The 12,180-nt window shown below is 43.5% G+C and overlaps 1 protein-coding gene across 3 annotated transcripts in view; it reads right to left on the bottom strand.

Annotated features, from left to right (window-relative positions):
• The window catches only part of HUNK (hormonally up-regulated Neu-associated kinase), a 44,668-nt gene that overhangs the window by 13,122 nt on the left and 19,366 nt on the right, over window positions 1-12,180 (bottom strand). For all 3 annotated transcript variants that reach the window (XM_017821876.1, XM_017821875.1, XM_017821877.1), the window contains exons 3-5: window positions 8,265-8,320; window positions 3,953-4,088; window positions 3,597-3,724 (exon numbers count right to left, since the gene is read on the bottom strand). In XM_017821876.1, coding sequence (XP_017677365.1) covers window positions 3,597-3,724; window positions 3,953-4,088; window positions 8,265-8,320 — 320 coding nt within the window. The remainder of the gene's footprint in view (window positions 1-3,596; window positions 3,725-3,952; window positions 4,089-8,264; window positions 8,321-12,180) is intronic.

Raw genomic sequence — 12,180 nt, forward strand, 5'->3', positions numbered from 1 at the left:
AAACAGTGATTTATAGTCACAATGATTTATGGAGTCATAAAGGAGAGGAGAAAAAGAGGTTTTTTGTCTCAGAGCTCGTTTGAAGTTTCAGAGCAGGTGAGACAACACTTGATTTCCTCGTGAAAGCAAGAGGCTGGAGCAAGGTCAGAGAGAAATCACTGTGTTTAAAGCAGGAGGAGATGGACCGGGGGGAGTGGAGGGGAAGGGAAAGGATGCAGAGCTGGGAAGGAAGACATGGCAAATTTGGCTCCCTTTGACATTATGAGGAGAAATTCTCTCCTGGCTTCCATCCAGCCCACAATCAGTTGCAGAAGGTTTTAGCCCAATTAAAACAGTACAGCAAAATTCATTTTCATTTTGGTTTCGGGTGCTGAACCTTCAGCTTTCAGGGGCATTCGAATACTACTCAACATTTCTGCTATTTTCCTACAACAACAATGTGGCAGAAAAGCAGCAGGAAAAGTCTACATCCAAGTTCATAAACTTGTTGGAAGCTGTTCCCTGCGTGCCCAGGGAGTGCCCCCTCCTCATCCTCCTGGGCACGGAAATCCCCATTACAGCAAACAACAAACCCCTTGTTCTTCCACTTCATCTCCTCTCGCTCCAGTAGTTCCCTTATCTCTGTGTTAGAAACCACACACATCCCATGGGCTCAGAGCAAAACAAATCACCCCTTCCCAAGCCAACACTCTCCTCCTTCACCATCATCACACTCAGCCCCCAAATCACCTGATCTCTCCTTAAACGTCTTACTTCACCACCACTCCCACCCCTGCCAACAGGCAGGCTAATTAAATGAAGCTTGTGAAGCACCACAGATAACAGATTCAGACTGGGAGAAACTAATTCTGGAGAGAAGATTCCCCCTGGAGGCTCCCTGGACCCAGGAAACACGGTGGAGATGAGTAACCATGCTGGATTTGGCTGATTTGAGCTGTCAGATGGTACCAGGAGGAGAGAAGCCTTTCCCAGGTCAGCCACACAGCTGTGGAATGAAATTAGTGCCCCAGGGAGCAAACATGAGCAAACATGTTCCCTGTCATGAGTGAAACCAGCTCAGTGTCTCGTTCCCTCTGGGAGGCTGTGCCTGGTTGTAACTGGGTATGCAGGTATGGCCTAAAAATATCTCCGGAGAAAATGCAGCAAGGTCATTCCACAAGCCCCACCTAATGAAATCCTTCCTCCAAACCACGGGCATGAATAAACAACGGCTTTTCTTCTCATCTCCACTTAATTCCTCTGTTCCAGAAGGAAGAACATGAGCATACGGAAGAGGGAAGGAAAGGAATGTGTGCAGGGTGAATACCAACCTCCTGAGTAACTGACCTCTGCTCACCTAAAATCAGTAACCAGGTGGCTGTGTTGTTGAGGAAGCTTAAATGAAAAATGGTTTCCTAAGTGGGAAAAACCAAACAGTAACTCCAAACTTCCCTTGTTGCTACACAGGTTGCTTTGGGTGCTCACGGTCACCCAATACTCTAACTTACACAAAAAAGTGTTTTATTGCTTAGTGATAAGACTGACTATTACATGATGGGTCTGCATGTTCAGTAACTGTGAAAAGAAACATTGAGAGACGATGTACTGAACAAGCCAAACAGACTCCTGAAACAACTCTCTGTATATGAATTTTATGGAAAAATAAAACCTGATTAAAGCAAAAGGTCCATAAACCCAAGAGGTTAACGACCACTACAATTCACAGAGCAGAGGAGCAGAGTTTCTACCCACTGACCCAAATCTTAATGGTGGCAGGAACAAATGTCATCTTAAATCAGAGTGTGCCATGTCAGTGAACGTGCGAGGCCACTGGCTCAGATCAGGAACTGATGTGTACCTTTGTTCCCAGTGAGGAAAGGTTAACATGCTTAAATCTAGTCCATTAATTTGCCATCATCTCTCCAAGTTCTCACAGGATAAACAAAATACTGCTTTCCCTGGAGACCAGTGTCCAGTGAGCTCCACAAATGCTACAGAGAGGCACTGGTGAGAAAATCTCACGTCCATTAAAAATGGGAGGGTGAATGAAACAGTAAAATGAAGCCTGTCAAAAGTAATGTTATCTTTTTTGCTACCAACTGCTTGCCTTCCACAGGCCTTTTCCTGGGTGGTTCAGCCTTGAGTTGTCCCAGTGAAGTCAGTGAAATGTCCCACTTAAAAGAGAATGGGAAGAAAACAATGATTGGGAGAACAGTCCATTGGTTCAAAGACACTCCACAGCCATCATGTAACTGCTCTTTATTGGTAAAATAATTTACCTCAGTCTAGGAGGTAATTTTTTTGCCAAACTTGGAAAATGTTGACTATGCCATGCAAGTCCCTGAATTCAAAGGTAATTTTGCAAATGATGTGGGACTTGGCATCTAGACAAGTGCAGCAGGAAGCAGTCAGTGTAATCTTTCTTTTAATTTACTCAGTGGGGCTTTAAAGCATGTGCTAGAGCATTAAAACAGCCATTTTGTGCAACTGAATCCTAACGGGAAGTGTCCGGAGTGGAAATTCCAAACACCCTAACTGTGTCAAACAGACAGCAAAAAGCAACCAAACAAAACCAACACCAACAAAAAACAACCAAACAAAACCAAACAGAAAACAAACAAAAACCCCAAACAGAAACCTGCAGCATCCCAGCTCACTTGTAAACCCTCCACTTTACAACATGCCACAATATGAACTGCTGGCAGGAAAAGGGTCCTTCATACAGGAGCTGAGTGAACAAGGAACAACAGGTTATGCAGGGATAAAACCCAGGTGACAAAACACTTCCCTACCCACTTCTTCCACAGGTAAATCTGTGCTTGGAGAATTCATCTCGTGACACGACTCCCAAGGGCTTTCTCTCACACCCTGTAACAATGGTTTCCTTCCTCAGCTGCCCTTTCTGCTCTTGCAATCTTTTCATTTTACTGAACGTCCTTTGCAAACAGACTGCCAGAGAAGGAGACAGAAGCTCTCCACGAACCACCAATTTGGCACACAAAAATAAAACCCAACTGCCAAACAGAGCTCGTTCCAAATGCTGACAGTGGTCTTGCTACAAGCTGAAAAATGATTCTGTTGCCTAGTGACACGGCTCTGAAGCAGGAATTAATATTCCTAATACTAATACATCAACAATTTTGCATTTTGTGAACACATAAAGGTTGTCCCAGGTCACTGTCCCAAAATAGCTTCTGAGCGCATGTCATTACTACTCCATAATTAATGTGAGGTCATTTGAGGCAGTTTATCACTCAAACCTAGTCATGATAATGCCTAGGAATCTGTTACTCCAAAATAATCTGTTTGTCCATCCATACACTAAAATCTGAGAGTGCAAAACTGACCAACTACTCTACAAAAGCAGTTTCACAGAATTCCACAGGTTTGTCCCTTCTCTCACACTCAGCACAACTCGGTGTTTCTTCAGCTGACACACAGAAGTCAGAGCAAAACGAGTTCTGCTACAGCAACTCCTGCACTTCTTTCGCAGGCTAAAATGAAAGGAAGTGTTTTTCCCAATTAGCATAACACACTGGCAGCAGGAGCCACGATCATTCCATGCAATGTCTCTGACCAGCTGGATCTGACTAGGTCCCACACACTCCTTTGATTACCTGAAGAGAGCTGGGTGGGAAAAGGGTTCATCTCTTTGTCCACCATCTTCTGGTATAAGGCTCTCAAGCTGAACGGCTCCACGGTAAAGGGCAGCGTTCCAGTCAACATGGCATACATGTTCACCCCACTAGGAGAAAACAGGGAGAAAAGGAAACCAAAGTGATCAGGAACAACGAAAAAAACCTTATTCTTAGTGTTTAGAGACTGTACTTCATCTTTAAGGCCTGACACTATTACGTTATTGATGCCCCACCTCTGGAAACACTCAAGGTGAGGTTGGATGGGGCTCTGAGCACCCTGATGGAGTTGAAGGTGTCAATTGAACTGACAACTATAAAGTAAAGAAGTAACTCACATGGACCAAACGTCTATTTTGGGCCCGTATTTCTTCCTTGCCAGAAGTTCAGGGGCTGCATATGCTGGGCTCCCACACTGGGTGCTGAAGGGATCAGAATAACCCAGGATGCCTGCACAGTTGCTCAATCCAAAGTCTGTGAAAGGCAGAGAGACAGAGTTATGAAAGACAGACACAGTCAGACCGCCCTAGAACACAAGTGAAAAAGAAAGAACATTTTTTCTTTCCGAAAGCCAAGCAATGGACTGCCCGAGGGAAAAAAAAATTCATCCACATGCAAAAATTTCATGTAATTGGTTTCTACAAGGTGCTAAATAACCAGAGATTTCCACAAACAATAAAAAAAAGTCTTAGAATATCCACAATCATCAACTTCAGACATAAAGCAACTCCATTTCACTGGGAACTGGATGGCAACAGCCAGAGTTGAGCTCGGCCCAGGCACTGAGAGGCCACCAAGGGCTGCTGTGGCTTCCACACTGCTGCAGGATGTTATGGAGAGGGCAACTTTAAGTGGGACTCCCTCAACATTCCCTCTAAATCGTGTCCATGAGCCATCAGATGCAAGGGGGGGGATGACTTTCTGGGCAATGCACAAGCTCAGAGGGGTGGAGAGGCAGCGCTCCAGCTCTGAGATAACAGGGAGGTCCTGGAGCAAGAAGGGGAATGTCTTGACTTGGCTGCCCCCTCCCTGACTTCTGCCTTGAATTGTTGCATTTCTGGGAGTATCTGCCACTCTTTTGCTGGCAGTAACAACAAGGGACTGGCACAGGCTGGCACCGGAGACCAGAGGGAGCCTCTCAGCAGGAGGAGGCTGAGGCTTCCCAAGTGCTCTCAGGCAGCCCAAGATCAGGCTGGCGCCAGGAAGGGTGTTCCCAAAATCTCCCCTTGTCTGCTCTGCAGGCTGAGCTGGGCTTAGGGAAGGATCTTAAAAATTAAACCACTAAGCAAGGAAAGGAAGGCAAGGTCACACTGGTGGCAGATGTGGATGGTGGCAACGTGCAGCCAGGGGAGGGCAAACCCACCCTGTCCAAGGGTAGCCATGGTTGGCTTGGGAGAAAGCAATTAGGAGAGCTGGCAGAGAAGGGGAAATCAGCCAGGAATCCTCAAGGTATTAAAGGGAAGACACATAAGCCTTATTCCCTTACAAAACCAGGCAAAAATATAAAAATGCTTACCAAAAAAAAAAAAAGGCAATTATCAGGCTGCCTGTGTGAGCTGGAGTGCCCAAATGATGGCACAGCACTTTCCACTCGACTGGCTGCATCTCTGAGAGCCAGACAAGCACAGGGAACACAGGAATCACCATATTTCACATGTAAAGAGGCTCAAGGGGGCTTTCCTGGAGAACACTGTCAACACTGAAGGGGGAATCAAGACAATTTCCTTGCCTCTGATGGAAAACAATTGTCCCTGGACACTGCTTAATCATCCCTGTTAGATGTGTATTATCCCTGGGGCTTTTACAAATACTACCGAGGCTCCATTAACTTAATTAACATATTCATTAGCTGTGGCCCGAGATGAGTTATGTCAACTGTAAAATACATTTAAAGACTCCTAGAAATGATATCTCCACACAGCACCATTGCTGGTCTTTACCCTAGAGCGTCATACCCCCTCCAAATTACTTCTCTATACTATAATGTCTTGCAATCAAAGTACATAAGGGCTGCATTCTGAAATGGTGTAAATCAGCATCTCTTCATCAGTGGCAGTGGAGGTTTTCATTCTCTTCTTTTATAAACACCTTCTCTTCAATTATAAACATCTTATTCACTCTCTACAGCTCATTCATCTGAGCTGCCATACCTTTTTTTCCCCCTAGTGCCTGCTGAAATGCAGAATGTGTGCAAACAAATGCATCTTGAGGACAGGGATTTCATAGCCCTGGAAATGAGAATATTGTTATTAACACTGTGGCAGCACATCGTGAGCACAGTGTGGTTTTTATTGAGGATGCGCTGCTGAGCTTGCTAAGGACGGTGTGACCACCAGCGTTGGTAATTCCACTGCCATTCCTGCCTCTGCCTTGGGCTCCCTTTCAATAAGCCCAGCTAATTACAGAATTCAGATCAAAGGCCACCCTTGGTTTTCCAAAGTAAATATTATGACATGGAAACTCCCCCGCCCCCACTGTTCGTGCTATCGGAGTATCGCGTCGCACGACTCCTCTGCAACGCCTCCAGGAAATCAGCAGTAATCCATGGGTATACAGCCATCTCTGGAGCTGTGGCAGCCAGAACAGGGAAAGAGCTGTTAGACAGAAGCTCCTGGACAAGCTGGACCAGCAGAGCTGAGTGTCACAGGTGCCCCAGCAGGACACCAAGGACTTCGCGTGGCCTGCGAGTGCCTTTTCACAGCCTGGGGTGGGAGATGAAGAGAAGTGAATCATTTCCAGCATTCCCAGTCTTGATGTTCTTCAGTCTGATTAACAGACTGCTAAGAATAAGTCCTCTTAAAGGGAACTTTTCTAAGAAGAATATGTAAGAGCACATCATAAACCACCTTGTCACACAGCTAAAAGGAGTAACAAAATCCAGGTGCCATTGAGCAGCTGGGTGAAGAAAGGGACTCGAGGCATTCAGTTCCCACTGAAACGCATGAAAAAGCAGGGACTTTGAATGTCACCCCCTGGCACCTTTCAAACCTTCATTTCACCTTTTCTTCTCTCTTTATAGTGAGTTTTCTTCATTTCACAGCTATTACAAGAACCAGCGTTGCTGGTGAGATACAGCACAAGCTGGCTGCGGTGTTAAATCTGGTTTTACTTACAGCAGATTTACTACTACCTTTGTTTTGCTACAACATACCCAGTTGGATGGTGGGATTTAATTGCTTTGTTTTAAAATACATACTGTGTGCAATCTGCTTTGCTTAAAAACATCAGGCTGCAGACCTGAGGACAATCTATTTCAACTCCAGCGAGGCCACAGAAGATCAAACTGTCTCTTTTCTCTATTCTTCCCACACCACCCACTGCAGGGAGACCTTTCCATGCAACTAAAGCCAATGAAACTGCAGGAACAGTTGTGAAGTACATTCTTTTTGGCACAGGAGTTTTAATTGTGCACGTATCATCTGATTAGGTCTTGCTCTGGATGTCAAGTTCACATATTGTTGTGTAACCAAACACCCAATAACAGGGAAGCTGCAGAAGTTCTTTAAATCCATCAGATGCTCACACAGCACTGTTGCAAGCCATCTGGTCTCACTTATCTGCTAAATCAAGATAATGGGTGGTATCCACCATTACTGGTGAATGATTCATGGCAACATCTCAGTCTCCTCTTGACCCATGGCTGAGGTAATGCAGAGTTCTCTCTGCTGTTATTTTCCCAGATTCGGCTGATTCGCTACAGGATAATCACTGAAAGTCAGAGCAGCATTTTCAAAAACCGAATTCTCCCAGTAAAATTTGAATATTTCAGATTTCATCAACTATCCTCCTCTCGTTTGTCTGGAGATGCATGTGCTTTACATATCAGTGAGTGTCCACTTGACCCGAATGCCAAGTGTTTTTCATCACTTTTCAGTCCATGAAACCTTTTGAAGGAAGTGAGTTGAGTTTTGAAGTCTGCAGCCACAGACTTTGCTGCAGGCAAAAGTGTAGGCATGGAAATAAATATAAACAGATGTTGGGCGCTTATTTTATGAAGGGAAGATTTTCTTTTCAATGCCCACATTAACATTAATGGGAGTTATGCAAGGCAGTGAGAGACTGTACCCACCAATGATTAATCTAAAATGTCTGCACAGCTTGAATGAATCGAGCCCCACGTACAGCTGATACCTAAACACAAACCAAGACTCTATCGCTGATCTTTTTTATTTTTTAACAGCCCTCCAAACCAATTTCGCACTGGGTGCTGGAAGCAAATTTAACAAATATAAATATAGGACCGAATTTTGCCAGCTGCTAAAAATGTGCTCAACTCCCACTGACTTCAGAGGAAGCATATGCATATGGGGGCAGGATCCAGCCCTTAGCAAATATGAAATGATCAGGATAATAAAATAAATTACTTCTGTGGTGTCAATTCTTGAATTCTCTACAAAGTTCCCAAGCTGAATATGAAAGCAGTGGTTTAAAGATGCAAGATTATGCCCATACCCAGTTAAAGCTGAATTATTTGGATCATTTTTTTCAGGAGATGCTGTCAGGAACAGCTTGATTGCTATCTATACTCTCCCAGCTCCTCTCTGCAGCAACATTAGCAATTGTCACATGGAGGATTATGAAGTCTCAAAAAACCCTCTCTTTATAAAACTAACAATTTTAATTACTGGAATTGCCAAAGTGGTTTCATACCAATGAGCTTGATATTGTTGTCTTCATCCAGCAACAGATTTTCTATCTTCAAGTCTCTGAAAGAAAGAAAATATTTTGAGTGAGTCTCCAAAATAATGAAGCAGCTTTCCCTCGCTCTCATCAGTGTATTTACAAGGCTCATGTATAATAACTTGCATAATGAAAGCAGCACACACAGTTCCACATTCAAAGCAGAAAGCCCCGTGCACCCTTTCCAGAATTAACAGAGCTTTCACACACGGCTTCACACCTATTCTTCAGGCACAAAAACGACTTTAGAAACATTTAGAAACATTTGTCAGTACATCCTGCAATTAAGCAGGCTCTTCAGATTTCTCACACACTGAGAAAGTTTGCAGAAACCGCACAAACTGGAAACATTTCAAACACGTGTTTTTGGAATGGGAGGTCACTTTCTCCTTGCTCTTCACAACCAAAGGCCACTGGAAGGAATGAACCTTCCCCTGCAGGGATGTGGGGGGTCAAATGTCTGTCCCTTGCTGTTGCCTACATGGGAGAGAAGAATCAACCTGCTCTGAGGGTGAAGCATCCAAACTCTTCACAGGGGTGGTCAGCACATGGTACTGGTAAAAACAGAGTCTATATCTCCGTCACAAGAGTTTTTCCCCCTCCCAGACGTGAAATGTTTCTGAGATATCCACAGCAGTGATGCTTCTCCCAGAATGCACTGGAAAAACCTGGATGATAAAGCCATCAGCTGTAATGATGGAAAGTCAGTGACATCCATGGTATTTTGCCTCTGTGAGGCAAAGGGAGTGATGAAGGATGCCTGTACTCCAGATGAAGATATAAGGCTTAATAAAATCAGACAAGTAAACCAACCAAGCCCAGCTAAGTACTTCCACAAGGAGGGATCTGTGAAGGAAAGAAAAATAGCCATGACCTACTCCAAGCCTTTCCTGAACTGCTCCTCTCCACTGCATTTCATGCTCATGCTGTGTTTCAAATAAAACTGAGGCAGAAGAGGACTTGCAGGTAGGATGACACTCACTTTACCAGCGTGACCACAAGGACCTTCTCCAAACTTAAACTGAAATCAAGAGAAGCATGTGGAGCTTTGGGTCACACAAGCAAGGAGAAAGACCATTTGGAAGCTCTGAGTATATTAAACATCAGCCAAGAAGACTTTAAAGGCAAGGGAATGGAAAGATGAAAGCTGTAAGTTGAGGAGAAAAGACATGCAGGCGATCAGAGTAACAACTGAGAGACAGGACAACTAGCCAGGAACACAAGACAAGATATTCAAAAAAGCATTCAAGGTTATTAAAAAAAAAAAAAAAAGGTAAATATTACAGGGCATTTTAAAGCTATTAGAGGAAAAAATAGCAATGTAAATATCAGCCCGGTAGAGAGTGCAGCCAGCCCTGGTTAAAGATGTTTACCCATCTGTCTATTCTCAGAAGATTTGCCAGTGAGTGGTAACTGATCTAATAGTCCATATGCCCCACATTTTTTGTCAATCCCAATATGAAAGTACTGTTTTTTGGAGTGACATTGGGAGCCAGGACAGGAGGCTTTTACTCCTTGATACAACCTAAAGAGAAAATTTTATTTATCTTTTACAAAGAGAGGCTTAACTGAGTTGCTCATAAGACTTGTGCTCCAGACCCTTCATTGGCTGTCTTAGTTTGCTTTTATTTTTTAAACCCTTTGTAATACAGGGCCTGAAATTCAGGGCTCCACTTTTGGGAGTTTGTCCATTGCAATGAGATCATGTTAACATCCAAACAAAGCAGCAACTCTGGACACTTTCAAGTTCCCTCCTTGAAGTAAATCTGATCTTGTTCCTTGCTGTCACAGCTCCTCAAAAAAAACAAGACTAAAGGATTATTTATTTGTTTTCCCCCTTAAGCAAACTTTCAGCATTCATTGCTGAAAAACTTAAAAATACCCTCAGTAATTAAATATGAAAGGACCAAAAAATGTTACCTTTTCCTGAGGGGTTAGTTCCACGATGCTGAGAATGTCTCACTATGGCACAAGTTAGTGAAATCTAGGAATAATGAAGACACTCAAGGTGTTCCCACAGTGTGGAGAATCAGCAGATATTTATGCCTTTGCAGCCTGTGAAGCTGGCAGCAAAGAGGTAACATTCCCTGGGTCTGAAAATACACCATCTTTATGGGATAAGTTCATTTGGGAGTTTGTTGATGGGGCTGATTCATCCCTGACTTTGCTTAGAGCTTCTCAGACCACTTTGGAAACCTCAACTCCAGTCAGTGCCTCCAGTGAGGAACACAAGTGTACTCCCAAAAGCAGTTTATATTCCATGCCATGGCAGGCAGCAGGCTGCAAATGGGAGTTTTACATTTCACACTTTATTTCTTGTCTGGGGGAGGAAGGATGAGAAGGAAGGTTTTACCAGCAAAGCAGCTGCAAAGCAGAAGTTGTTGGCTGCTGTCTCCTGCATCTTATTTTTAATCACAACAGCACCACAAAAAAAAAAAAGAAAAAAAAAATCACTCCTTAACTACCAACCCACAAGCCCATTCTGCAGCCCTGTGCAGGAGCCAGAGGTGAGATTTGGGTTCATCATCACATTTATATGTCAATATACATTTCAAAGGGTTTGTTATCAAAATACCACTTATTGAACCCATTCTTCTGTCAGTAACATTCCTGAATTCCATGTGTCTGCCTCTGTAAAACAGGGATTCAGTCTATTGTCTTCACTAAAATGATGTTTAGTTTGTTTACATCAGAGCACTCCAAGAGAATGCCCCAAGGTAATTTTGAAATCTGACAGAAAATAGAAAGAGAAACCAGCTCTGCACTTCAAAAGAGGAGTTTGTTCTGTGGTGCAGGATCTGTCATAAATATTGCATCAGCATCTGGCACTTAAAATTAATAGGATGGAAGTTATCAAAGCCAACATGTCAAAGGAGCAGGTACCAGAGCAGGAATTCTGTGCCACCCTGAGCATCTGGATTGTATGGCATCACCTTACTCTGCTCAAAACCTCAGGGCCTTTTTTGTGTCTTCCAAACTCCTGATCTGCTTTTAATCACCAAATGGCAGTGGAAGGTACAAATATGCTGCCAGGAGGACAGAAAAAAGGGGGAACACAGAAAGCTATCTTTGCCACCAATACATCATTAAATTCCTTTCTTTGACATCCTGACAGTAATTGCACTGAATGGGATTGAGTTTTGTTAAAGTGACTTTAAAAGGGTTGTTGAGAATTTCCTGTGGGATGCAATGGCAAGCACCAAGGCTTTCACTTCGTTTTCTCTGCTGTCCTTATGCTCCCTAAGGGCTTATTGTTCATCCTGCTTTTTGACAGCGTGAAGGGCTGTGTAAACACCCTCTGCCAAGAGAAAGCTTTACCAGATCCTGCCATTTGGGTTTGTTTTCCTCTGTCAGAGGGAAAGATAAATATTCCTACCTGATTCACAGCTGAGCTTGTTGCAAGTATATTTTTAGCAACCAGCCAACCCTCCTGATAGAGGGAACGAAACACAAATGATTACATGAAATTATATATAGACTTGTGGCATTTTGCTTTCAGCAAGCAGCCAAAGAGTTCTCAGCCCTGGACAGCCCTCACCAAAGATGCAGCTTCTGCACTCGGGAACTTCTTCATCCATCTTAGCACATGAATATTTATAATTTTAAACACATCTGTATGGCCAAACATGAGTTTTGAGGTACTTTTACATTTCTAAATAAAATGAGGTTTCCTAAAGTTCTTTAATTTTAGGCTTTTCGCACATCAGTGCCTCTTAACAGAAGCATTTCCACTGAATTCTGGATCCCTGGACTTCTCCAAAGACCAGAGATCAGAGTGCTTTTCTGCCATGCCAAGACTGCAAGCCATGAAGCTTTCTGAGTAATATTCATGGAATAATGTAAGCAAATTATATGCAACTTATTTCATCTGGGTGTTTTTTCCATC

The sequence above is a fragment of the Lepidothrix coronata genome, unplaced genomic scaffold (genome assembly GCF_001604755.1).
Source record: "Lepidothrix coronata isolate B3197 unplaced genomic scaffold, Lepidothrix_coronata-1.0 Scaffold93, whole genome shotgun sequence".
Classification (NCBI taxonomy): Eukaryota; Metazoa; Chordata; class Aves; order Passeriformes; family Pipridae; genus Lepidothrix; species Lepidothrix coronata.